A 27,927-nucleotide genomic window follows, 5' to 3' on the forward strand; every position below is an offset into this window, starting at 1 on the left:
TGCCTGCGGTAGGGAACGAAGTACAATATGGAGACAGTTACATTTGGAAATGGCGTTATACGACAGTAATTTCAATTTCAGTAACAACAATTGGAAATACGCCTCGAGAGTAGTAGTAATTTCTTTTATATCACAGTTACCTGTGATAATATCTCCATATTGCATGCAAAGTACGTACCACACACAGTACCACACAGTACAAAAGGCTAAAACAGCTAAATAGTTTATTAACACTGGTAACATACATGTTTTCTACTGTACTTCATTATTCGGCGGATATAGCGAAAGCAATGAACATGTTTAGTGGTGTTGTCAGTTCAGCACTGTCACAGTGGTACTGGAACGCAACACGCTTGGGGGAAGGAGGCTAGCACAATAATGAGGCGGATGGTCACTACAAATGGACATTCTGTGCCAAGATACTTAGACAATCGAGGTAAGAAACTGGTCGACGTATTCTACGTCTTTGTCCGTCTTTAGCAAGGGGACCTGGTTGAACAAACTTTTCATTCATTGACTGATTACACTCACGACGTCTAGCATCAAAACAGTCCACTTATGCATGGTCTGTATGTATGTCAGATTTTTGATAATGACACGTCAAACAGCATTTTTGTTTCAACTGTTTGTGTATTTTGCACAATTTATACAGCGATAAAATGTGCAATATAGAGAAAATGTTGAATTCTTCATGCGGGTTTAGTCTTAGTTAAGTCTTGTTTTTCATTGTCGCAAGACTGACGTTATTTCGAGTTTGGCGCATCTTTTGGTTCGATTTCATTTTACTGTTTCCACATTATGTGCAGTGCAACTGCTGCTGTTTTCGTACAGGTAGTTTAATTCCTGCCGCCGGATGTTGCTATGGTTCTTCGCAACGTACCAAACTGACTACTGCTTCGTGACATACCGTATACGGAACTCAAGAAGCCCCAGCCAAAAAACAAATGGCACTATTGTATGATCCCGTTAGTTCACTTCCCTTAAAATTACCCCCAGTTGTCGAAGTGGTATGAGAGCGACCACAGAATTGTCAGCCTATTTTAACACAAACTAGAGAGTATGAAAGGACAAATAAATTGTAAATATGTAAAATCCACATGGCATTCTGTTTATCTTTTAATCCACTAACACGTATTCATCTTGCAACATAGCCTCTTAAACGTAGCTCATCACTGTTGCAAATAACTCTCAAATAACATACAGTTATTATTATATACAACATGCGTTGGAAGCGAGGTGAGAAAAGAGAGGCTACCAAACCACAAAGCGGTTATGCAGAGGTGGGCATTTTATAAAATTTTGTTGGTCCGTCATTCGTCAATCCATCATTTTTCAAGCCGAATCGAATTGTAATCGTCAGATGTCCGCTGGTTCGTCAATCGGTCCGTCAGTCCGCCAAAAAAAACCTCAGGAAAATGGCCGAAAATCCCCTTCCGTCAGCGCCTAGACTGTCATTTTTTAAAAGTGTCCTGTCATTTTTCAATCGTCAGCAAATGGGCGCCTGTCAGTGATGGACTGATGGACCGGTCCATGACTGATGGACTATGCTAATTGTTGTTTGATGAGGCCAAAATGAACCACACAAAAATTAGAAATTAAGAAATGAAAACAAAAACAAAAAAGTCACAGATGCACACAATGAAAGCATTAAAAGATGTTTGATCATAGATACAAAATATAAAATCCTGCAACCCTTTGTACCTTTTGACAAAACAGCAACATCCAAAGTAAATTTTCATGCAAGACCCCACAAAATGACTATTGATATTGATAGTTGTGTACTTCATGGTACTGCATCATTTCTGCATCTTTAGTCACGCCCCTTTGTGCCTAACAACAGTATCTCAAGGCATCTATAATTGCCTTAATATAATATAATTATAAAAACACATTTTCTAACACTTCTATTTTATGATTGTAAATAATGTCTTTTTTTTTTCAATATTCATTTCATTGACAGGAGCTTGATAGATGATATTTTATCCAATGGACACCGCCGAATGCAGCCGGCCATGGAAGTTGTATGCTTCAGATACATGTGTTGGATACAGTATGAGATCGCATGCAACAGACATTGCGAGTGACAAAAGAGCAACAGAATGGGAAAAAGAACAGGCCCATAAAAGTGTTACCATGGCGCCCACTTCCAGGTATCTGACTGACAGGCAATATGTGATGAGAAAGCCTCTTTTCTCCCTCGAACAATCATCTATTTTAAAGAAGACGCATCAGCAGAAGGCAAGTTAAGTATTTATGTAATGTCTTTAAAATGACACTCAGATGCATTGACATCATCACATACTGAATACGAGACCACGTTTGTAAGCCTCATGTCTTATTTACCTTATTCACATACAGTAGTTGGATATTTAATGGTACTGCATCGATGTGCATACCTTCTACTGTACAATATATTTGGGGAGATGTTAATAATTATCATGGTTTAATTCATGTTAAATAGTCATCTGCAAACTGTAGACAACAAGTCTTTATAGGTCTTAATTTCAAAATAAAAATTCAAGGCTTCAACTACGAGCCAACTCCTATTTTCACCAGGCTAGATAGACAGCGGCACCAGGCATGTCACGAGACCCCGGAAGAAAATGGGAAAAGAAAAAGGAAAAGAAAAGGAAAAGAAAATTCAGCTGTTGGAAGGCAAAGTTTTATCGGCAGGCAACATTCCTATCGCAAGGTTTGCCATGAGAACTTCTGTGTCGAGTGTCAGGTCAATAGCACATCTCGTAGCAAGGGCAAAGTGAACAAGCAAGCTGTTGTAGTGGATGTGCTTTGAGAATGAAGGTCAAAATACTGCTGACGTGGTTACAGTAAATGAAGAACAAAACATATAATTTGCAATCTGTGATTAGATAAATTAGTCTGAAAAAGACATCATGCTTAGAAATCAACACATATACCTGTAAATAAACGTAGATCTTAAAGTGGAAGTCAATCCAAAAAACGTTCTATACAAGAATATGTTCTATGCAGGCAAACTAGTCTAAACATGGCATTCTGATAATATTTCATCAATGGAATATGAGTTAAGCAACTAAATCCACCCGTTTTTAGCCATCTCCGGGGACGGCCATTTTGTCACGTCTGTCGACTGAATATGACATCACAGATGTCTCAGGTAAGGAACAATCACGGCTCAACTGTTTTCTGAATCTGAGCCTTGATTGGTCGTTAGCTGAGCCCTGAGTAGTAGTAGTAGTAGTAGTGTGATGTAATTTTCAGTCGACAGAAGTGACAAAATGGCCGCCCTCGGGATGGCTAAAAATTAGTGGATTTTGCTGCTTAACTCATGTTGCACAAACACAATATTAATTTTTTGGAGGGTTGACTTCTTTTTTAACCCATCAAAGCCTAAAGCGCCTGGCTCAACAAATCCCCAAAACCTAAGGTCGTCTTTGGAATTAGCCTTGAAAACCTAAAGTTTTCCCAGAAATTCAACACCTATGAAATAGGTGTAATAGGTTTGCATGTAAAAATGACATCAGTACTAAAATATTGGAACGTACCACTTCGGCTGTTACGTTCCAAATTGGACGGCGTGTTGTAGGTCGAAAAACTGGGGCCATTACTCATCCAAATAAATGTGCATGTCTACTCATTCCCACTTCAGTCTCTGTGAATATCCTGACGGGTGTTTAATGCCTCGCTCGTCTGAACGTGATCAGCAAAGAAGCAGTGTTTTATCTTTTTAAGCAAAGAAGCAATGTGCGCCCGTCCCAGCATAAATGTAGCTCTGCTCACATTTCCTCATTCTCGTATAAATCAGCCACAGAGAGGTTAATCCTTTTGATATGTTGAAGTGGGCATTAGTAGGGATGTCCACATAAATTTTGGTGCCAACTGATCACCGTTTTTGGACGTTATAATCAATGAAAGTACAATGAATACCAATGGAGGGTTTGTAATCGGTCCCTCCAGTGACTCTTTTCATTTTCCTGACAAAAAATATACAAAATGAACTTAGTGAAAACATGGTAGGTAACATGGCCATCATGTTTTCACTAACAAGTGAACAAGTGACAAGTGGGCCATCCCCAACCATCCCTTTAAAAAATCAAGTGGTAATTACCATCCTCTATTCTGATACAAAGACATCGAAATAGTCATTGTCTACATATATCTTAACCATACATCACGTTCTACTGGTTCAAAGTCCATAATAGCATTTTCTATATCACAGCCGTTACTCATTTCAGAGCTCCCGCGATCAACGGCGTCCGCTATTATGACTCGAAAGAATTCCAGAACATCCTCATCGTGCTCATGACACCATCATGTGTATATTCTGATGCATTTAATTGGCTAAAAGACCGAGAATTAAATAATAAATAGAAAATGACATATACACTCTCCCGGCTTTAAGGGTAGAAAGACGCAACATCGCTTCCGGCTCTAGTGGTAGAAACGCGGTTATGTGCTCCCGGCCTTAATGGGTTAAAACAGGATTCTAGTTCTAGACTAGTTTGCTGCCGTAATCTCGCAACCTCATGTGTCAGTACCGTTGTCAACCGAGGACCCACCTCTACCTGAAATATGATTTTATTTTAAAACACATTTTTGATATTTCACAGGAGATGCATGTCAATACCAGCGGAAAAGATGAAAGTCAGCATTCCGCCAAGATTAATTTGCTGACCAAGTTAGGGGAAGACCTTAACTCGCTGAGCAATCATTTCACTCCCAATGATGTCACCTCTCATTCAGCCTCTCCAGAAATGTGTGGCTCACTGTTGGGTGTCCAAGATGTCAGCACTAGGTTACAACATGAAGAACCTTTTGTTGGAACCACTTTGACCAGAAGTAAATCAATTCAGTGTGGCCTTTCCAGCAACATTCTGTTCCAGAAAGAAGACCGTCCTGTGAGGCTGAAAGTAACATCCACTGGTCTGTACCCTACCTGTACCCCTACCCCACGCTTCTCTTATTCCAAAAAAGACCAAAAAACAGATCTTAAAAAACCAAATGACTCCTCTTTAACAGAGCAGTCAAGAAGACAGAGTATGTCATATCATGAAGCAAACTATTGGGACTGTGCTATCCCAAAGTCTTTGCCCACATCCACAAATAGGCACACTGCATCCTGGGATCCAAACGAGGAGTACCAAGCTTTGCTGGACTACACTTACCCTCTAAGGCCTGGGCAGATGGACAGCAAGTGGGCCAGCACTGGTTTTCTGGGTGACTCTCACCAACAGCAAGACCTGAACTTACAGGATTCTGGTATTGAACTGGATAACATTTGTACCACCAGCCTGTCTGGGTGGGATTTAAACCTGAGCAACACCATTCAGACAAAAGCGTGGGACAGAATGGAGCAGAAACTCAATTCCACCTGTGTGGACTCTTCTGTGCTTGTCTCCAGATCACTCTCAGAAGAGTTGTTTTTGGACAGTGTAGACTTAGCTATGGATAAAGACGTTGTGAAGTGTCACCAGGGTCGAAGTCAGCACCATCATCAGTATGCACAACCGTCCTCGTCCATCACTTTTATCCATGCAACAAGTGTTCTTCCTCAGTCCCAATCTGCAGGTGGGGACTTTGACAAGGAGTTCTGGCCTCTGCCTGATCACCTGGAAGAGGTGCAACTCCTCACTAAACAGGTCAGTGTTTGTCAAACTTTTAAAGGTTGCAGGTTTTGGGCTTTCTCCAGGTACTGCACCCGCCTCTCACATTCCCAAAACCTTCGATTATTGAAAATGTTGTATTGTCCACAAATATGAACGTCAGTGTGAAAGGTATGTGCCCTGCGATTGGCTGACAACCAGTCCCGGGTGTACATTACCACTTGTCCAAAGTCAGGTGAGATAGGCTCCAGCTCATCCGTACCCCGAGTTAGGATAAGCAGAGTAGAAGACGGATGAATTATTGATATGGTTCAGCTGTATGACTAGAGCTGTTTTATCTTATTGTAGGTAAAGGAGGTGACAGCCAGGCTGAACCGCCCGCTCACAGCCAAGTGTGAATGTGTGGACACTGCCTGTAATCTCCTGACTCGATCACAGCCAGAGAAAGAACTGGCTAAAGAGGCAGGTGCCAAACAGCAGGAAGGCAAAAAAGAGGATGGAAGAGCAAACATGAACATAAATCAGTGGAGTGCGGGTAAATCAGGTACTCATATCATTGAACAAAAGTGATTTTAATCGTCCAGGTTTCTCTTTCTATTTCTACCTCTACCCTCACTATACAAGTGTGTCATGTTGGGGTTGAGGTGCAAAAGCAAGTTCTTAGGTAGTGAGTGCTTTTTCCTTTTCATCATCAGCTGACCATGGTAACTCTGAGGCAGTGAGAAGTCCCAGTTCATGGATAGAGTCTGTTGGTGCAGGACTGACTCAGGACAGTCTCAAGGAGGTTGAGACTTTGGTGGAGCAGCTTTGTGGCATCCACCTGAAAGACCCTCAAAAGGGCATCCTGGAGGCCCAGGACCAAAACTGCTCTCTGATGCAACATATACGCGTAAGTGCTAAAGTAGAGACCGCTTAGAGTGGCCTGGCTCTGGAGACCCCCCCCAAAATGTTCTTTACAATATTATGTTCTTTGTAGCCCCACAAGTCTAAACACAGCATTCTTATTAATATTACGTTTGTGGAATATGAGTGAAATCCACCCGTTTTTGTCCATCTCATGGGGCGGCCATTTTGCCACTTGCTGTCGACTGAAAATGACATCACAACTACTCGGGTAACAACCAATCAAGGCTCAGCTTCAGAAAACAGGTGAGCAGTGATTGGTTGTTACCGTCTGATAAATAACATTTTTCATGTGAGCAAACAGCAGTCTTGTAATGTAATGTAGTACAAATACTTTCCACTGTACCTACTTTATTACTTTGCCTATGTAGAATTTTCATGTCTGTACTTAATCATTTATATATTTTTCTGTTTTACATTTTTCTGTACATTTCCCATGTACAGTAAAATGTATCCTATTACTCTGATACATTTCCCTTAACCATTTTAGGTTTTTTTTGTTATTGCCATGAAAAAAAATCCATCCATCCATCCATTATCTATACCGCTTATCCTCACAAGGGTCGTGGCCGTGCTGGAGCCTATCCCAGCCGTCTTCGGGCAGTAGGCGGGGGACACCCTGAATTGGTTGTCACCCAATCGCAGGGCACACAGAGACAAACAAACATCCACACTCACAATCACACCCAGGGCAATTTAGAGTGTCCAATTAACCTGCCAAGCATGTTATTGGAGTGTGGGAGGAAACCGGAGTACCCGGAGAAAACCCACGCAGGCACGGGGAGAACATGCAAACTCCACACAGGGAGGCCGGGGCCGGGGCTTGCTTGTTTGTTCATATGGAGTGCCCTTGTTAAATGACTGTGTTACCGTGGGTTGCGTTAGCTTGGAGCTAGCGGCTGCCTCTGGCTGACCTACGTTGGCTTTGGCTGTCGGCGCTGACGTCTGAACCGAGTCCCTGCAAACTTTGCAAATAACTGAATTGCGCCTTCTCCTCCGAGGAAAAGCCAAACCAAATGGACACTGTGGATGTGGAGTTTCTTTTCGGGCAACTCTGCTTCGTGGTGACTTACCGCTATACAAACAAACAGGGAGGTGGGGAGTGTCACGTTCCATGCACTGTGCGTGCTGTGATTGGTTGGTCGGGTATACGCGTCAGCGGCTTTGTGCCGCCATAGAGCTCACCTGTATAGAATGCGCCATGTAGACGATCAAACGATCTTTTGGCTTTATGAGATCGTGAACACGTTAAACTGCTTAACGATCTAATATCGTCATATCGCCCACCCCTATGTCACACTATTGCTGTGTAGATCTTAATGGAAGTAATTGCAATAATTTTCAATTTCTTCACAGTTGCACAATCTCACTAGACTTAGTCTAATGGGTTCCTCCTTGGCCCATGGCCCAATCCCTCTTTCATAGAGATAGTTTTTTTGTTTTTGTAATTATTATTTAGTTGTATGTTCAATGATACTGCCAATGATATTTACTGGTTTACTTAGTCAACATGATGAATGTTGACAGGCTGAACGGTCATTAAAAGAAGAAAACTAGTGGATTCTTCATATCACATAAACAGTGGGCAGTGTGCCAAACAAGTCAAATACTGTGTCAGACATAAAACTATGTGTGCGTATGCGTGTGTTGTGTGCCTTTTGTTACAGATGTTTTGTTCACTCTTGGAGCAATACATCCAATGGCTCTACAAGGTTTCTGATAAGATGGACATGTTGGCTAGACCCACGGTAGACGACATGAAGAGGTCTCTTGCTGAATATCAGGTATCATCCACGATTTCAGTGATTTAAAACTGAAAGTATCAATTTGGCACTATTGACTGGTCGTTTTGTTCTTAGAAATTTCAGCAAGAGTTGAGTAGTCATCAGCACTTAACCTCGCACGTTCTGCAAACCGGTGAGCTGCTTCTAGGGTGCATGGAAAGCACATCTCCATGTAAGGTTCCTCATCCGCATGGTTGATAACAGACAACATGGGCGCAAAGACTCAAGTTTTGTTTCCTTTCCATCATTTCAGTGTTAAGAAAGACGCTGCTGTTAATTGAGAGGGAGTCAAGAGCCATGGAATATCGCACCGAACACTTGTCCTCCATCCTATCTGTCATGGACAATCAGACACGTTGTAATCAGCCCAGTGATTCAGTTCAGAAGGATAAGCTGGAGACATCCACCAAGTGAATGTCAGTGTAGCTCCGCCCATTTATTTTATAGCACTTGTCCTCAATAGGGTCATGGGTGAGCCTATCCCAGCGGGGTATACTCTGGATTGGTAACCAACGAATTGCACGACACTTGTAGAAAATCAACCATTCACATCTATGGACGGTTTAGAGACTTGCATGTATTGAGATGCGAGGCATTAGCTCTCCGTGTTGTCTGTCAGGCTTCTTCTACTGTGGGTGTGTGTGTGGGGGGGGGGAGGGGGGTGTTTTTAAATGACATTCTTACTGTAGTTTTGTCAAACATTACACAATACAATACTCTGTTATTGATATACCCATGAACAAAGCAATTACTTTTAAACATTCTAGAGCAGGCAGAAAGTGTCCCAAGTTGTGGTCTCATGTAGGAAGTAATATACAGCTGTCAAGTGTCCTTAAATGGAAACAATTCCAGAACGTTTGTCTTGATTTTAAATGTTTTGTAGCAACATTCACAAATCTTCACTTGTTTCCCCAATTTGCCTTAAAAATGGAAAACTACTTTTAAAGGGGAAGTCAACCCCCAAATTTTGTTGACTATGTTCTATTTACCTCCACTAATTTAGCAGAGCTTTCTGATTAATAGTGCGTTTGTGGAATATGTGTTAAGCAGCAAAATCCTCCAGTTTTGCCCTCTCAGGGGGCCACTTTACCACTTTCTGTCAACTGAAAACGACATCAGTAACAACCAATCATGGCTTCAGAAAACAGGTGAGCCCGATGGGTTGTTACCTGAGGAACTGTGATGTCATTTTCAGTCGACAGCAAGTGGCAAAATGGCCGCCCCTTGAGATAGACAAAAACGGGTGGATTTTAATGCTTAACTTGTATTCCGCAAACCCAATTTTAACCAGAATGCCGTGTTTAAGCTATGGAGGTGCATAGGACATTTTCTTGTTGAAGTGGAAGTCAACCCAAACATATTTTTTCAAGAATATGTTCTATGCAGGCCCACTAGTTGAAACAAGGCATTCTGATAAATATTGCGTTTGTGGAATAAGAGTTAATCCACCCGTTTTTAGCCATCGCCGGGGGCGGCCATTTTGTCACTTCTGTCGACTGAAAATGACATCACGGTGCCTCAGGGATCAGGTAACGACCAATCACAGCTCACCTGTTTTCTTTTGCTGCTTAACACATATTCGACAAATGCATTATTAATCAGAGTGCCTTGTCTCAACTAGTGGGCCTGCACAGAACATATACTGGAAAAAAATATGTTTGGGTTGACTTTGTCTTTAAGAACATTTTTGGGTTGACTTCTTAATTTTTTTTTTTTTTTTTAGTAAGTCTTGGCATAAACCATACCTTACAAAAAAAAGGAGAAATACAATAACTACAAAAACAATAGAAAACATCTCGACTCACATGCACAAGTATTCACAGCCTTTGCTTAATACTTAATTGATGCACCTTTGGCAGCAATGACAACCTCAAGTCTTTTCAAATCTGATATACCACAAGCTTGGGAAACCTATTTTTGAGCAGTTTCACAGATTCCTCCGATTCATTGATTAGTAGAACCTCTCAAGCTCCATCAAGACATTTTCAGAACTCTTCAGACATCTTTGTCTGGGCCACTCATGAACAGAGTTGTCCTGAAGCTGCCGCTCACTGCATGTGCCTTTCTTTACCAAGCAGTGACTTCCGTTTGGCCACTCTATCATACAAGCCATGTATCACTGCAGCGTGGTTGTCCTTGTGGTTTTTATCTTTCCACAGAATATCACTCAAGCTCTGACAGTGATCATTGAGTTCAGTCATTTCCCAGACATGGGACCTCCTCGCCCAATCAATGGAAGCTACTGAGCAGATGTTTTTTCCTATACTGTACCTTTCCCCTGATCTGTGCCTCAAGACAATCCCGTCTCACAGTCTAATTTTTTAGACTTGGTGCTTGATTTGTGCACTGAGGTGCAGTCAACTATGACCTTGAGCTGTGTGCCTTTCCCAGTCTTGTCCAACGTACTCAATTTATCCCAGGTTGACTCTGATTTGGTTGTAGAAATATTACATGGCTGATTAATAGAAACTGAGCACCTGAGCTCGATTTTGAGTGTCATTACAAAGGCTGTGAATACATACGTAGGCTATATGACTTCCTTTTGTTTATTTTCATTAAATTTGTAATGTAGAAAAAAAGGTTTTGGGAAAAGTGAAGTGCTGAGTACTTCCTTGATGCAGTGAGTAAATGGCAGAAATATCAGACAACAGAATATTCAGTTTACGTGGTATTAATCAAATGTCATCCTCATTCTTGGCTATACTAAGCTTAAGCCTTACCTTAAGCTCACAAGTTTAAGTTTTTCAAGTGTATGTTTTGAGTGTTTTTCTAATGTACACTAAAGTACACCTGTTCACACAAATAAACATTATTCATTTTGACTCAAAACCAGGACAGCATTTGGGACTTGATTGAATATGATCTTTAGTCAGGCAGTACAAAACAACACTGTTCCATCAACTTTATTAAAATATTGGACATTTTGATTCCCAGAGTGCCTTTCAAACTGAATTCAGTTGCCTTTATGAAAAGATGAGAACATTCTATTTATATGCAATTCTACACTTTGGTTACCACAACACACAAGAGTTTGCAAACAGATCTTATGTAACTGTCAAATTCCCCCAAATGTAGAATAAATAATTGTGTGTATATTCTTTACAATGCATCTCAGCAAGAATCACAGAGGGATTTTTTTTATACAGTCTGGGAGTACAATATTTATTTTCAGTTTAAGTATTACACGTTGAATCAAGACAATCTTAAGGATGCATTGAGGACTACTAAATGGACATGAGATCTGACATACACGTACTTGGGTGTTTACACACACACCCAAAATATATCTACCCCTCAAACCGTGGGGATGGTGTGTATGCCTTCTTCGGGCTCAGGTCCTCTCCAAGACAGAGTGGCAAGTTTGAGGGTTCTCAGTCAAACTCAATCTCAGTGTTTGTCTACTGGTACTACTTCAACTACTACTAAGAACAACAAAGATGCTGTGCAATTCTCTCAATCCCCCAACACTCTGACAGAGGACCCAAGTTGAGGAAGATCTACATGTATACACACCTGCACAAGTAGGTGAGCAAGAGTTTTCTTTCTTTCTGTATGTATGTGTGTGTATGTATGTATATATGTATATATATATATATATGTATATATATATATATATATATATATATATATATTCCATTTACATACGTACTACAGTTGAGATGCTGAATTGTGAGACATTTCTGTGGCTGTTGAATAAAATGAAACAAGAAAAAACCATAAAGAGACAGAACATGCAAATAACAAAATTACGAAAAGAAAGGCAAATCAAGATAAAAGGGGCCATACAAAGAGAAAAAAGACTTCATGAAACAGATTGTTACCAAACCCAAAATGGAATGCAGTGATGCGTGCGTGCATGCACGCACACACAATTCTCATGAGTCTCATGAGCAGGTCGAATAAAACTAGTCTCAGCGGGCTGAGAAAAGGGTGACAGGGTTGTCTGGGCCAAGTGGGGTGAAATGATCACCTTTTTGTACAATTTGTCATCAATACCAGGACAGGGTGACAAGACGAATGCTTTATTTGTTTTATAGTAGTGTGCTACATTATTGTACAAATACAGGCAACTTCATCTTGTTCTCACATAACCATGTGACTCATGTCATCCCTACCCTGTCAGATTGTGGTAGAGTTTCAAGGAAGATGGCAGCCAGGCATACAGGCCTGTAGAATAGAGGGCAGGTGAGCGGGAAGGGCTGTCGTTTTGTTCTCAGCAGCAGCCTCCCGATGAAGGCTTGACGGTCGTGCCAGGTGTCAGCTTCACATTGGGCTTCTCACCACCACCAGCTGCGGCCCCAGGGCCCATTCTCTTTTTGATTTCTGCAGCCATGGTCATGAAGGCCTGCTCCACATTGGTGGCATTCTTGGCACTGGTTTCCAAGAATGGGATACCCAGAGAGTTTGCGAACTCCTGGACACAACAGAGATGAGATATCCAGCATGGGCGGGTTGAAATGACCCCCAAAAATTGTTGACAGCAAAGACGAGAATACACTTAGAAACAAATGAACTGGAGGGGTGGGACCAAAGCTGCCTTCCGGTTCAAGTTTCCTTCTGGTTCATGCAATTTGCAGCAGGTTAAAATAGCCCAATCGAATGAAACGTCCTAATCGCCCCCTACCTCTTTTTTTCCTTTTCCATTTGTGCACAAAATTGGCAATCGCAAAACAAGTTATCATTGTTTTTTTTTCATTTTGGTTTTTGGAATGAATATTGAGAAAACAATTCATTTATCTTTTTTTATTTTTAAGTTTGTTTTGTTTTGAAAAACGAATTATACAAGGCTTTCATAGCAACTGCTGATATCCAAAAGAGTTGCCTGGTCCCTTCAATTATCAGAACAATTGATTTAATTTCTATAACTCAGTATTATGTTTGCTTGTAATAATAAAAAAAAAAAAATTACAATATTTTTGCGATTCCTCATCCACTAACAAAGCACAATCCTCTATTAAATAAGGAAAATAGCATCACGGTCGCATCTACCTCCTCCTCGCTGCTAATGAAATGATCAACCCAAATTCTCACAACTTGAAGTCACCGCATTTGGTGCTTGATTTTGTAGTAAGTATTGTGTACTCTCTTCTCTCGATCTTCAAAACATTACAATCCAAGAGAAACTATTAATGTTCCGAATGGCAGTGTCTGTCTAAGTTTCCTTGTAAAAGTACCCTGAATGCACCATGTTACTTGTGCAGCAAGCGTGTGACGTTATGTGATTCGACCCTCCCTGAGCATGCTTTAAGGTGTTTAATGGCACCCCAGTTGGAGTTTACTGTAAAACTAAACAACAAAGACAATTACTTATATTGTATATTGAAATACAAGACATACTTCGTTTTAAAAAAACATCACCAGTGCTAATGCTAAAGCCAATGCAAAATCCCATTGATGGGAAATTAGCATGGACTATGCTTTTCATTTTGGCAATTAATTTAATACATGAGCCTTTGCCGTTTTTAAAATGTATTTATTTTGGTATTACTGTGTCACCTAAAAGCAACGTCATCTTGCGGCAGCCAATAAATAAAAACGCCAGGTGACGTTACGTCCAGGCAACAAGCCGGGGGAAACCGGGCTTGAGGCGAGTTGACGTGTTTGTTGTGGATTCCCAGCTTTTGTCACTTAACTCGGCCCGAAATGCAACGCTGGGTAAAAAGTGCTCTCCTTTTGTGGTTCATATATTTAAAAAAATAAAAATAAAAAAAGGAGGGGGGGGCGGGATACACAGTTCAACCATAAGTTTATCTGTCTATCTGCAATCCATTCAATTTGATGATGACTCACAGATAAAAGCAAGTGGGCAAGTGGCTTGTATAGTTTTATGTGTGGAATACTTCCCAACCGGAATTCAAGCCACAAATCCATTTTAAAAGTAGGCAATTTGGCAAACAAGGGATGGAAAGCGAGACCATCTAAGCTTTATTTATGACGTCGTTAAGGTTGTGATGCATTTAACTGCACTTATTCTACTTCAGTCTGTAGACTGTTGTACAGCACCTGTATTTTATTTGCGGATGGTTGTTTTCAAAATGTTTTGAAAATAAATATTTTTGAGTTTTCACTACACAATACTTACTACAAAGTTGTTGTTTTTTTAAATCTTGCACACATTTTTTAAAAACTAAAACCAATGCTAAAAACTTAAAAATAAAGCATTGTTGAAAAAACAAAACAAAAAAAAACCTAATAAAAACTACCAACTCCGCCTTGAAAACTCATTAAAACTAAATTAATTTAAAACAACAACTTCAAAACAAAATAAAAACTACAATTAAAATTCCAAAACTATGATAACCCTGGAAGGTGCATAACACATTTTTCAATACAATTAATTGTATTACAACCACCCATACCCCAAAACAAAAAATATGTGAATCCATGGGTTACGAACAATGAGTATGCAAGGGTCCACTGTACTAAACTTGTTTTATCATCAACAATATTGTTGTCTGATTTGTCAATTTGCCTTACCTTTGCTGTTGTGTAATCCACCACCTTCTTTGTCGTCAGGTCACACTTGTTGCCTACCAACAACTTGTTGACATTTTCACTGGCATAGCGGTCAATCTCCTGTAGCCATTGTTTAACATTATTGAAGGATTCCTGTAACATAAAAAAAGAGGACTATTCAGTATGCACCTACATACAGTTCATCAATTTGTTGAACAAACTCAAAAATGGGTACAACTGATTTAAAAAAAAGTCTACACACCCCTATTCAAAAGTTATGCTCGCGTCCAGCGAGCGAGCGCCGTAACTAGGGCTGCACGATATTGGAAAAAACTGACACTGCGATTTTTGTGGGGTTTGCGATATATATAGCGATATTAAAAATAGAAGAATTTTCACCAGATGACTTGAATAGCTTTGTTTGGGAATAATTTGGTTAACTCACCATGACAACATTGTATTCACGTAATATCGTTTAATCCAGACTAACGGGGTTCATCTGTGAATGATGATTTCTGTTTATAAAAGAGATGTCTCTGTAACATAATAGATTATTTATTTAACATTATATTTCACACTTCAATGTAAACAACAGCAAAATATTAAACATATTTTAAACCAAAAAATAAATAAAAGAGCAGTTGCCCTAGTCCCTTGAGTTATTTAAAAAAAATAGAAAATAAAAAACATCTAAAGCAGCAGCAGAGTTATAAACCTCTTTAAACTAAACTATAGACTATAAAAAAATTAAAAAGCAGATGTAGCGCCTGAGTTGTTTACAAAAATATAACATTAAGATAAAAAAGCCTTTGTGAAACTGCACTGAAGTTGGAAACAAATTAGAACAAAAATGGTGAAAAGATATTGCATCCGTGATTTGTCGATGCTGTTTGGACTTATCATAAGGTGTTATGTGAGCAAAGGCGTTGAGTAGATGAAGTTTCACCTCGGGTCCCACTTCTTAGTTTGAACTCGTCATACAGGGGCTTGTGATGGCGATTCAAATGGTCGGACAGTTTTGTTGTATTACCTGGTTTTGCAGCAACAACAGTGAGGCACACTGTCGACAAAGAATGTTTTTTTTTGTTCTGAATCTTAATTTTTATAGCCTAAATACTTCCATATTTCGGATGTTGACTTTCTTTTGGGTACTACTACTACTGGGGACTAAATCTACTGCCGCCGTCGTCTCCTCCTCCATGTCGCCTTTTCGTGTTTTCAGAGCAGACAGCAGTGGCTGTAAGAGTGGAGGGGGAGTGGCCGGTGACTGATTGGCAGGAGGGAGGGGGTGAGCGACACAGGCTGGAGTAACTTGCTGCTTTTATGAAGCAAAACAAGTTTACGTGTTCTAAGAAAAAAATATATATATATATCGCACGTCCTACGATGTGACTATCGCACATGCGCACATCGCAATCGCGATGTTCAATTGACATATCGTGCAGGCCTAATGATAACCCTATTAAACACCCCCTGGATGGAGCCGTGGTGTACAAGTAGAGGAGTTTTTGTCTTTGACATGCTAGCGCCAGTTAGCCTTATCCGACACCGGCATCGCACTCAAGGTAAAATCAAGCAAGTCAAATATGAATGGACTATGGCAATAATGAGTCCGCTAAAAAGATAAAGTATCCTAAAACGGTTGGTCAGCAATAATGTATGCAGTGCAAGAGAGTGTTCGTTCACTTACATTGGATGAACATTGAATGAAGGCTAATATATGTGTGTCAACATTTGCTTTGGGGTAGACCTAATGTAAATAAGCATTTACGATGCACTAGTGGAGGACAAACTGCACATTACACTACATAACGATGTACACAAAAACAGTTAACTGTTATTTAATGAAAATGTTTAAAACAAAATCAATAATTATCATTATGACTGATATGAAATACTTAGATTGTGACAGTTTTTCAAACATACCTCTCAGCCCTTCTAAACACATTATGTTTCAAATGGAGTTTATTTAATCTTTATATCGACTAGTTAATTTCACTCTTTCATAGTTACATTACCTCTTATTAAAAGTTAAGTATTATGTTAAAAATAAAATAACCTAAATGTATTTTTCTTGGGGTCATTATTTTCAATAGTTTAAAAAAAGACAAAAAATTCAATATATATCGGTATCGACCAATATGAAACACTTATATCGTGATATACTTTTCAGTCATATCGCCCAGCCCTAGACTTGACTACAGCCAGAGCTGGGCATTCCGCCTGTGACGGACCGGTCCGTCTATCCGCCTATGACGGACGCCCATTTTGTAGGCGATAAACGAAAGACGGTAAAGTTTAAAAAAATAAATGAATGAATAAAAAAAATGGACAAAGCATAGTTAGTCTATCGTCTATTTTCGCAGTGGGGAACTCATTCGTGAATCAAGTACTTCCTGTACCTTTAATAAGTCTAGTTGTAAGTTACTATAATATAAGAGCGAGCAGCTACATGCTGGTGCGATTATGCCGCGATTTACAGATGATCCGATTAGTGGACTAATCGTGACCACTGTTGGTATTAGTAGACCAGCAAAACAATCATTTGTGGCAGCCCTACTTGCCACGCTCGCGCAAAACATAATTGTGCATTATGTTTGTGGATAGCTGCAGCACCGTACTAGCACACAGAGACAAGCATGACAGCGATCTTAAAAAATTGATCGAATCAAAAATCAAGAACTGAAAATCGACTTGAATCTGGGCTTGAGTGAATCGTTACTTCTCTAACCTTTAATCTTCTAGGCCACTCTTTCCATCTGAGGAATGCCATATCATTTCCGGTCCTGTTTATCTATGTGTGTTGTGTCATTTTGTTTAATTTTCTCAAAATGTTATTTTGTGTATTTTTCTCAAAAGGCACTTGTTAAAGTGCCTGCTATTTTGCTGTTCAATGTTGGATACGCTCACAGGTCCAGCCAGACTTCTGTGAAATGTGTACTTGATCACCCAAGCATTCAATTCCTGTGTTTCACTGGTAACATTAGCCGGTAAGGTTAGCAATTAGCACGGCTTCTGCGTTTTTCCTTCTGTTAATTACTCCTCATAATCCCTTCATGAGCGCGCAACCTGTAAGAAGTGTGAGTTATTTACCGCCATGGAGGCTATGACGAGTGATTTAGGAGCGAAACTGCAATTTGCTAGCTGCAGTAGTTGCCAGTCGAAGCTCTTCGCTAGCTTGCACCGATCTTGCCTTGATTTGCAGACTACCTACACCTAGGTGTAAGTGACGTAAGCACGTCATGGCACGCATGTCCAACCTGGCGAAAGTCTCTGCCATTCAGTTATCGGAAAAACTTGAAATCTGTGATTCTCATTTTTTCTATTCATTGTGTTTTTGATGATGTGCAAAATGCACACTTACTCGTAAACTGCTATGCCTAACTGCTCATTTCGAGCCTCGTGTAGTTTGAAGAAGTTTGGAATAACCAGTATTCCTTGAGGTGCCCTTTTTTGTAAATAGTTAATCATAGTTTCAAATTTGTTATTGTTAATTCTTTCACAAAGTAATTGTATTCGTTTTGTGTGTTCACCGACCTCATGACTGATACATTTTTCATTGACTGTTAGATTTAATTTTGCACCTTAAGCTTGTCAGAAGAGAATGTATAATGATTAGCACTTCCTTGGATACTTGATTGACACCTGGAAGTAGCTGTGTGAAACAAGCATAGTAAGAGGAAGCTTTCTCCATTAAATCAAGCAGTCTCTGTCGTTTTTATTATTCGCCGTTTGCCATAATCCGCCACAAGAAACAGACAAGGGACGATAGACAATAAGAGAGAAGTGGCACGATAAAAACTTTTCTATCATCTCAATATATACAGTATCATCATATAGCCCATCTCTATATGCTACCCATCCATCCATCCATCCATTTTCTGTACCGCTTATACTTCTAATAAGATAATATTCATTTACTCGGTTTGAACCACAGCTGCACTACATTAGAGCCATATAAAATTGAAACATGTTTTTAAATGGTGAAATCAAGTAAATCAAAGATGCAAAGTAGGAAATGCTGTGGTGTTACACTTACCTGATCTGTGACATCATACACTACAATGATACCGTGAGCGCCTCGGTAGTAACTGGAAGTGATCGTACGAAACCTTTCTTGACCTGCTGTATCCCACTGTTCAAGGTAAAAAAGAAAAAAAATATATGAACCCATTACTGTATATATGTTGCAGCCATAAAATTCAGTTAATGATTATTTGCTAAATACAAAATAGTGTATCAGTTTTAACCTTAAATACTTGTATTTGTAGTGCATTAAATAATTAAATATAGGTTGAACATGATTTGCACATAACTGTATTCTGTTTTTATTTATATTTAACACGTCCCAACTTCATTGGAATTTGATTTGTCTGCTTTATTTTTGTTTGATTTATTTTTTGTTTAATTAATTAACACCCTCCAGGTACTTGTAAACACAGATAAAATGTGAAAAATTTCAGATTAAAATAAATTATTGCCCCTTGAACAATGCGGGGGAGGGGGGTCAAATTTGGATTTTTACCAATAGTACAGCATTTTCCTGTGAATATATTAGCTTTGCGTTAAATTAAACAGGCCCAGATTTCACACTAATTAAGTAAAATTGTGAGTAAATTGAGACGAGACAATAAAAATTATAATCTCAATTTTTCCTACACTAAACGACATAAGATTGAACACTGACGCAGGGAAGGTGTCGGTGCTTGTCTTACTGGATCTCAGTGCAGCATTTGATACAATTGCAGAACACCAATGTTGGCTATCACAGTTATACAGATGACACACAGTTATATCAATGTTCCCAAATGACAGCAGTTCAATCAGCGTATTGTGCCACTGTCTAGAGCAAATTAATTACTGGATGAACCAAAATTTCCTTCAGCTAAACCAAACCAAAACTGAGTTAATTGTTTTCGGCAATAAAGAAAAGAGGATTGCTGTTAGAAAACACAGGGAGTCACTGTCTTTAGGATCCAAAGACCAAGGTGGAAATCTTGGGTGTTGATAGATCAGACCTGACTTTCAGCAATCATATCAGATCAATCACTAAAACAGCCTTTTGCCATCTGAAAAACATATCCAGACTGAAGGGTTGCATGCTCCAAGCAGACCAGGAGAAACTTATCCATGCTTTCATCTCCAGTAAACGTGATTATTGTAACAGTCTTCTTACTGGTCTCCCTCAAACAGCTGCAGCTCATTCAGAACGCTGCAGCTCGGGTTCTTACCAGAACAAAGAGATCGGAACATATTACTCCAGTCATAAAGGCTTTACACTGGCTCCCGATTAACTGTAGAATAGATTTTAATAGATTTTGCTACTGGTCTATCAATCACTGAATGGTTTGGGTCTTGAATACATTAATGAAATGCTGATTGAATATAAACCCTGTACTGCTCTGATATCTGCAGACTTGGGTCAATTAGTGGAGCTCACAGTTCAAGGTAAACACGGTGAAGCTGCATTTCGCTGTTATGCTGCACACAAATGGAATAAGATGCCAACAGAAGTGTAGTCAGCCCCCAGTGTAAATGCTTTTAAATCCAGGTTAAAAACTTTGCTTTTTTTCTCATACCTTTGATTAAGGTCCTCATTTTTTTCTTTTATATATTCTAACCCACTTTTATTTCTTTACTTTGCTTTTAAATGTTTTTAAAGTTTACTGCTAATGTGTTTGAATGTTTTAATTTTGTTAGCTGCTTTTTTCTCTGCTTTGCTTTTGAATGTTGTTGACGGTTGTCTGTAAATGCTTGTAGCTGTTGCCTTTGCTTGTGTGAAGCGCATTGAGTTGCCTCGTGTATGAAATGTGTAATAAAAATAAAACTGCCTTGCCTACATTTTGTGACGTTTTTGTTTGTTGCTGTACTATGAGATTTTTCAAATCTAAAAAAGGGTACCTTGTCTTATTGAAGTTTGGGAAATGCTGCTGTAAACGATTTTCAACTGACACAAATTCACAGTAAAAACTGAACACTAGACACTTGATAAAGGGTTTGTTACGTACAATCTGAAGTTTAATGGTCTTTCCATCTAGTTCTATGGTCCGTATTTTGAAGTCCACACCAATTGTGCTGATGTAGCTTTCTGTGTATGTATCGTCCTGCAAAGAAAAAAAGATTCAGTCACTTTGTTTCACTACACAGACACTTACACACACACAAAACAAAACGTCTGTTTTAAAATGTTACATTCTGACCAAGCAATTACGCATGTCACCAAATAAAACAGTTTTTTCTTAAGCCTAAACTATTATTTTCATTACTATTAAAATTAAACATTGACTGTAGGGCTGGACGAATAATTCAATATCAATATGTATCGCAATTGACGCGTGATCGATATCAATACAAAATGCATTCGATAAAACGTTTGATAGAAAAACAATTTGAAAACAAACCCAATCGCAGCGTAGTGTGTGATGTAGGCAACGCGCATCCGCCTCCAAACACGACGAAGAAGTTAAACCAATGAAGAAGAAGCATTGAAACCAGGGGTGGGCAATTCCGGCCTCCAAGGGCCGGTATCCCGCTTGTTTTCCATCTCTCCCAGCTGGAACACACCTGATTCAAATGATCATATAACCAGCAAGGTCTGCAGAAGGTCTGCAGAAGTTGGATAACGATCCTGATCATTTGAATCAGGTGGGTTGCACCAGGGTGACATGGAAAACATGCAGGATGCCGGCCCTGCCCACCCCTGATTTAAACAAAGACGAAGACGAAGCGGCTAACCTAACGGAGCAAGTGAGAGGGCCCGGAGGCCGTGCGCCATACTCGCGTCAAGCAAGCTAGTGGCGTAACTTCGTTCAAATAAATGACCAGTCGACTCACTACAACTCTTACAATAAAATGATATTATGCATGATAACCCGATTAAACACCTCCAGATGGACACGTGGTGTACAAGTAAAGGAGTTCCCTGTCTTTGACATGCTAGCACCAGTAAGCCATATCCGACCCTTGGCATCGCACCAAAGCTAAAATCAAGCAAGTAAAATATGAATGGAGTATGGTAATAATGAGTCCGCTAAAAACATAAAGTAGTCCTAAGACAGTTGGTCAACAATAATGTATGCACAGATAGAGAGTATTAGTTCACTTACATTTAGGGATGTAACGGTTTATCAAAAATCAATATAAAATTGATGTAAATGCTTAAAATATGCATCGATGTAAAAAAATAAAAGAATCGATTTGCAACGCCATGTTAATGATAGCTGCAACGCACGTGACGAAGTGGTAATCCGGATCATCAGTGATGCAAACTGAAGCATTGTGGGTCATAGTGTCATGGCTACACGAGTGAACATTAACAACAGAATCCAAAATGTTTGGCACGCACTCCACCAAATATACACATTTAGCGATAAACAAAACACAGCAAAATCCAGAGTAAGTACGACACCATACTTTAACAAGCAGAGGTGACGTAAAATTGCGTCACGACATCCGTGCATCGGCGTTTCAATACGGTTATTTAAATGCGGGGGGTAACTGTCTCCGCTCAAGCCATGTAAACGGGTTATTCCGAATGACTCCGAAATTGGAATTTTGACCTTACCCGAATATTACTGCATGTAAATGTAGTCTGTCAGTAACACAATTCTTGCATGTATACAGCATGTGACAGAATCAGTTGCATACACACTAGGGGTGTAACGGTACATGTGGGTGTATTAATACTAGTGTTGTTCCGATACCACTTTTTGGGCCCCAATACCGATTCCACTACCTGGCTGTCGGCCGATACTGGCCGATGCCGATACTGCATCGATGCATTGCCATTTGAAAAATCTAAATATAAGCACTGTTTTTCTTGTAATTCTAAAGAATTGCATACTCACTTGAACGTAAAATTATTCATATTTAAATCATCACTTGTGAAGTATCTGTTGTAATAGGGCTGCTCAATTATGAAAAAAATATTAACCACGATTATTTGGGTAATAAGTGAAATCACGATAATTCAAACGATTTTTTTTTGCTACAAAACAAGAACAGGTTTAAACATGTAAAAAAATATTAAGACAAAATTGTTTGAAACACTATAATAATTTAAGTTCGTTTTGGAACTAACAATATTTATTAAATTACTTTAAAACATTTAAAAAGTGTAAATTTATATATTAAAGTATGGTTTCTTTGTACGGTATAAACAAACAGAGCATTGGCGTTAGCTCGCTATGCACTTATAAATTGCCAAAGTAGTGAACTGCTTGGAGTAAAATGCCAATTTTGACAGAACAGATATGCCTTTAATCCATACATTTAGACCTTTGTCTGGAGCCTTTTTTGTTTTTGTGTACTTAAGTAATATTTAAGTAATTTGCTTCTGATACATTATAAATTTAATATGCTGATTGGGTCAAACTAATTTAAATGTTGACTGTTATATACTAGTAATCTATACAATACTTCTAAGTTACAGTAGGCCATATATAAACTGTATTACAATATAATGACCAATAATATGCTTGCAAATTGCATTTGAAGCAATTTGAAACAAAAATAAACACACAAATTTTGACTTCATATCATAGACTACACAAGAAATGTAACTTAATCACAATAAGAATGTTTAGCATGGTTTCTATTTTTGTACTAGTAAAAGTAGTGTATATTTGCATAAGATATGTTATTCCAAATAAATCCCTCGTGCCGATTGCGAAGTGGAGTCTGTGCCCTAAACATTTGGAAGGCTTGTCCGGGCAATAGATTTTGTTATCTTTTTGTGTCTCTCTGATGTCGATGGGTGGGGTTTGCTGCGTACAGTGTTTCAACGTTGTGCACGACGCCAAATCTGACTCGGTGTGTTCTTGCTTTGGTGTATCATAACATCATCGTAAACCAAACGATGGTTGAATAGATTCAACGCGTTGCCGGTGGGTGCAGAGACAATTTGCACTTTATACGTCTTTGCTCACCGTCTTCCACAGCGAACCCAAAATGTAAGCAAATGAGCGATTTCGACTTGCTTTGCTTGTTTGTTTACAAGTCGTTCCTGTGGCGGTTCGTGTGCCATTTTTAGGTCTGTTACTCTGTTAAAACGTTGAGTAGGAGCGTGTGCAGTGTGACTTGCCGGGTGCAGGGTACGGGCTTGATGGCTGGCTAGCTCGCTAGCTAGCTAGCTTGGAGAGGTGGCGCGGCGGAGTAACTCGTGAGCGCATGCCTCAAAACAACTCAAAATTAGTATTAATAATCGTTTTTTTACGATTATGCCAATTTTGTAATCATGGAGTGTAATAATCGAAAATGTAATTCAATTTCAATTAATTGCAGAGCCCTACATTGTAACATACACACACACACAGAATACGTGTGTTGAATAAACAGCCATAGCCATTCCATAGCTCTTCGTGCTGGTGAGATTGCGACATGGGCTAGATATTAACATGCATGTGCATTTGGATAAGGCTCTTTTGTTTCCCTCTGTTGTGCGGCTCTCAAATATGTGCGCTGCATTCAAAGAATGATTCCAGTATCAATAACCAGCATCGGCGCTTCATTTGTTCTCAACACTAATTAATATGTTTCGGTTGAATGTTCGGTTCGATTCACCTTGCGTACCGTTTCTGATCAGTTTTTATTATCAGCGTCAGCTTACACACGGCCGCTATTGACTGTTGCAAGCGGGAGAGGAGGGCGGCGGCACGAATACGCAAACAAGCCAGAGCTCGAAGGTCCCCCATTCACTGCGGTCTCCTGTTTGGGAACATTCTGGCTGTCCTGTTAAAATCGCCGATGGGGAAAGGTACATGTATAAGTCCCAAAGTTGTGTGCCGACATTGCTACATGAGATCGGCGGCTATGCTGTAGGTAGCGCGTCTAACATAATAACACTTAAAACGACATCATCCAACTTTGAATGTTTCTTAGACGAGGAAGCAAGCAGTCTTTTCAGCCAAAAACAAAGTACAACAGCTCTCTCCTTGGTTCTCCGCTGCTCCTCTCACTCGCCGTACAATGCATTCATGAACCTCGGAAACATCACAACTCATCAAAACACAAATCCGACCACAAGACAGATGACCCAATTCGTTAAATTATGCTGTTGAACGTTTACATTTTACGTAACACACCGTTACACACCTAATACACATTGTATGCCTACAAGAGTGTCATAGCTCTATAAACCCTCACTGCATTTGCTTCCTATTAGACATGGATGATGCACTAATTGAAGATTGTATGATAACTTAGCTATGGGTTTAAGAGGAATTATAGAAAGAAGTTTTCTGAAGAAACTTACCGCAAATCGGAGCAGAAGACAAGATTTTCCAACACCAGAGTCACCAATCAGGAGCAGTTTGAATAAATAGTCACTGTCAAAGACAAATAGAATATGTGGTGGTGAATAAAGCCCAACAATTTACGTAGTTGTCATTTATTTGTTGATGAATTATATTCTTACTCAGTCCAAATTTTTGTTTTAAAAAAGCAAAGGAAGAGATAGGAAGTTTGGCTAAGAATTCCAATTTATAACCGTAGACAGACATTACAGCATTCACACACTTCACCAAGAAAAATATTGAAACAGGTGACACTAATATTCAAGACAGTAAATGTGATGCGTATGGATTAAGCATTTTAAAAACGTAATCTTAAAAAGCTAATGAACGATAAATAACTGTCAATTTGTCAACTATGAACCATTGTGCATTATTTAAAAAAAACATGCATAATATTTACATGGATGACCAGCCGCGAAAAAAAAAAAAAAAGCTGAAATAACAGTAAACTAATTGCTCAACTCTGCTGTAGCGGAATTGTAGAAATGTCCTTGTCATGTGATCTTCTCATGACCAAGCCACTGTTGGAGGGGCTGCTTCTACTCTCCTAACACTTTATGATTAAAATATATCAACATATATCAAATGTAAGTCACGCATGGAACTTAGCTCTTTAATTTGACTGTGTAATGATATTCATATTTAGCTCGATCCAACGACAGGCATGCCTTCAATTGTGACGATATACTGGATGTGAACGTTTAACAAACAAGGGAGCTTAGTCTAGCAGCGAATTTCATATCAGCGTCAAATTCAAAGAACCCGTGCCACCGGTTCCCTAAGCCTAACATAACAGGTGACTACACGCATAATAAACATTTGGGGTTCACCATCCACTGTCTTCTAACAAGAACGAATCTAAGGCCGATGTAGTCGGGCCCAGGTTTACATCAGCGAAAGATAGCAGTTAGTAAATTAATATGTAAATGACAGTCCGTACAGTAAAGTCAAATACTGCCAGGATGTTGTCCAATGCAAGTTTGTATCCCCTCCAACCTCCCACAACCATTTATGGCAGAGTAAATTATGTTTCTACTAAAAAACAAAGCCGTTGCCCGACAACCGTTTAAAATGATTATTATTAATAAAAATAATAATCAGTGTGTTTATAAAGAGCGTTCATCCGAGACGTCGGTGGTAGGTTCCGGTGGACAGACGCAGTCAGCTGATGTTAGCTGCTAACATAGCTTCAGTATCAGACAACGCTAACCAACTTGTCTGTTGTAACACCAATCGACACGCTCAAACGTGACACGGCATTCGTCATATTAGTACTTACTATTCGGGATTCATAGTGGAATTGTTGAAAAGTCCGTTGCCGTCTCGTGGGAAGATTTGATATGATGTGTGGAAAAGGTAGCGGTGGCTAGCTTAAACGGCTCCCAGACGCACGGCCGGCTAGTTGTTTCTCAGTACAAAATCCAAAATGGCTGCGACTCCAACCAGGAAGCAGTTAATAGTAGCCAACTCAGCTAGTTAGACGGTATAAAATTAAAAACAGTTATTAGAAACGATTGTTCCTTTTATTTTACAGAAGCCTGCTAGTGGTGGCGTTATCCGCAACCAAAACAAAAATGTGTATGCATTAAAAACGAAGCGTCCGTTCTCTACTAACCGGGAAGTCGTTACTGCATCAGAAAACTGTCAGACTGAACCCGCTTACGTCATTTAGTGAAACGTGGCAAAGCGTTTGTCCTGTGTCAGGCAACATGCAGTCCAAGTCCTCTGGAAGATAACGTCACCATAAATTTCAGCACTGTAAAATCTGCAACCAATAAATTCTGTGTTAATTTTTTTTCTCCGGTCATTGACAGAAGTATAGTAATTGATGTTTTTGTTTTGCTCTGAGAACAATTTACTCGTCTCAAAATAATTTCAAGTAAAAGTGTAATCAAATTACTTTATGAGACGTACAAATAGTCAGATAATTTAATTGCTGTAGACGAGTCATGCAAAATGAACCGAAAAGTCTGACCAGTGACCACGTTTAATGTCATGTGCATGTCATGAGTCATGCTTGGGTCCCGCTGCTCTTGGGAAATAGTTTTAGGAAGTAATACCTTTAAACTGTAAAAATAATAATAATAATAATAATAATAATAAATTAATTAAATTAAAAATTAAATAAAAACGTTTTTGATGTTTTTCGTGGGGTGGCACGGTGACCGACTGGTTAGCACGTCCGCCTCACAGTTCAGAGGTCGTGGGTTCAGGCCCCCTGTGTGGAGTTTGCATGTTCTCCCCGTGCCTGCGTGGGTTTCCTCCGGGTACTCCGGTTTCCTCCCACATTCCAAAAACATGCATGGTAAGTTGATTGGACTGTCTAAATTGCCCCTGGGTGTGATTGTGAGTGCGGATGTTTGTTTGTCTCTGTATGCCCGGCGATTGGCTGGCAACCAATTCGGAGTGTCCCCCGCCTACTGCCCAAAGACAGCTGGGATAGGCTCCAGCACGCCCGCGACCCTTGTGAGGCTAAGCGGTATGGATAATGAATGAATGAATGTTTTTCGTACTGGTCTTGCAGGTATACCAGTAAGACGAGCATAAAAATACAGCAAAATCATGTGCTGTGAGAATTTATGCTAAACTTAAAAAAAAAAAACAGAACAAACAAAAACAGGGTTATGAGTGTTTTGTTATTGTTATGAGTGATACAACCTGTACGGTCAATATTATTTGCACCCCTGTGAAGAAACGTTAAAATTGTCATTCAGACGCTGTCAAGTCTGCACAGACGGAGTTAAATTAAATACAATTTGTTTCAGTTTTTGCAGTTTTTGTCTGATAATTCTGCAAGTTAGTCTTCAATTTACCCGCTTGACCTAATCTCTACTTGATCCTACGTCTAGGATGCTTGAAAGTGTGCTTAAGTGAACATTACATTCTTATTGGCAGGCTATGTACCACAGTCAT

The 27,927-nt window shown here is 39.5% G+C and overlaps 2 protein-coding genes across 3 annotated transcripts; one reads left to right on the top strand and one right to left on the bottom strand.

Moving 5' to 3' along the window:
* cep68 (centrosomal protein 68) lies at nt 1–11,776 on the top strand. The gene is made up of 8 exons (XM_086044390.1): nt 1–436; nt 1,961–2,238; nt 4,587–5,615; nt 5,928–6,123; nt 6,275–6,468; nt 8,150–8,266; nt 8,342–8,438; nt 8,520–11,776. Exons 2-8 carry the CDS (start codon nt 1,972–1,974, stop codon nt 8,678–8,680), a joined length of 2,061 nt encoding a protein of 686 aa, XP_085900516.1. The 5' UTR covers nt 1–436; nt 1,961–1,971; the 3' UTR covers nt 8,681–11,776.
* Nucleotides 11,154–26,778, bottom strand: LOC147139414 (ras-related protein ORAB-1-like). Of its 2 annotated transcripts, XM_086044394.1 has the most exons (7): nt 26,630–26,778; nt 26,294–26,486; nt 24,975–25,047; nt 20,731–20,826; nt 18,762–18,857; nt 14,744–14,875; nt 11,154–12,680 (listed from the first exon to the last, which is right to left on the bottom strand). In XM_086044394.1, exons 2-7 carry the CDS (start codon nt 26,305–26,307, stop codon nt 12,480–12,482), a joined length of 612 nt encoding a protein of 203 aa, XP_085900520.1. In that variant the 5' UTR covers nt 26,308–26,486; nt 26,630–26,778; the 3' UTR covers nt 11,154–12,479. The 2 variants fall into 2 exon arrangements, with proteins under 2 accessions (XP_085900520.1, XP_085900519.1); XM_086044393.1 differs by having other exon boundaries at nt 26,294–26,671.
* Between the last annotated feature and the right edge of the window lie 1,149 nt (nt 26,779–27,927).

The sequence above is a fragment of the Filicampus tigris genome, chromosome 11 (assembly GCF_054856515.1).
Source record: "Filicampus tigris isolate MCC_2025a chromosome 11, RoL_Ftig_1.0, whole genome shotgun sequence".
Lineage (NCBI taxonomy): Eukaryota > Metazoa > Chordata > Actinopteri > Syngnathiformes > Syngnathidae > Filicampus > Filicampus tigris.

Coding starts and splice junctions, on each gene's coding strand:
- cep68 (XM_086044390.1), top strand. CDS start 1,972: ATGATATTTTATCCAATGGACACCGCCGAATGCAGCCGGCCATGGAAG. Junction 5,616..5,927: donor TGCAACTCCTCACTAAACAG/GTCAGTGTTTGT, acceptor ATCTTATTGTAG/GTAAAGGAGGTGACAGCCAG. Junction 6,124..6,274: donor GTGGAGTGCGGGTAAATCAG/GTACTCATATCA, acceptor TTTCATCATCAG/CTGACCATGGTAACTCTGAG.
- LOC147139414 (XM_086044394.1), bottom strand. Junction 20,827..24,974: donor GTCTTCTGCTCCGATTTGCG/GTAAGTTTCTTC, acceptor TTTTCTTTGCAG/GACGATACATACACAGAAAG. Junction 18,858..20,730: donor AGACCATTAAACTTCAGATT/GTACGTAACAAA, acceptor TACCTTGAACAG/TGGGATACAGCAGGTCAAGA.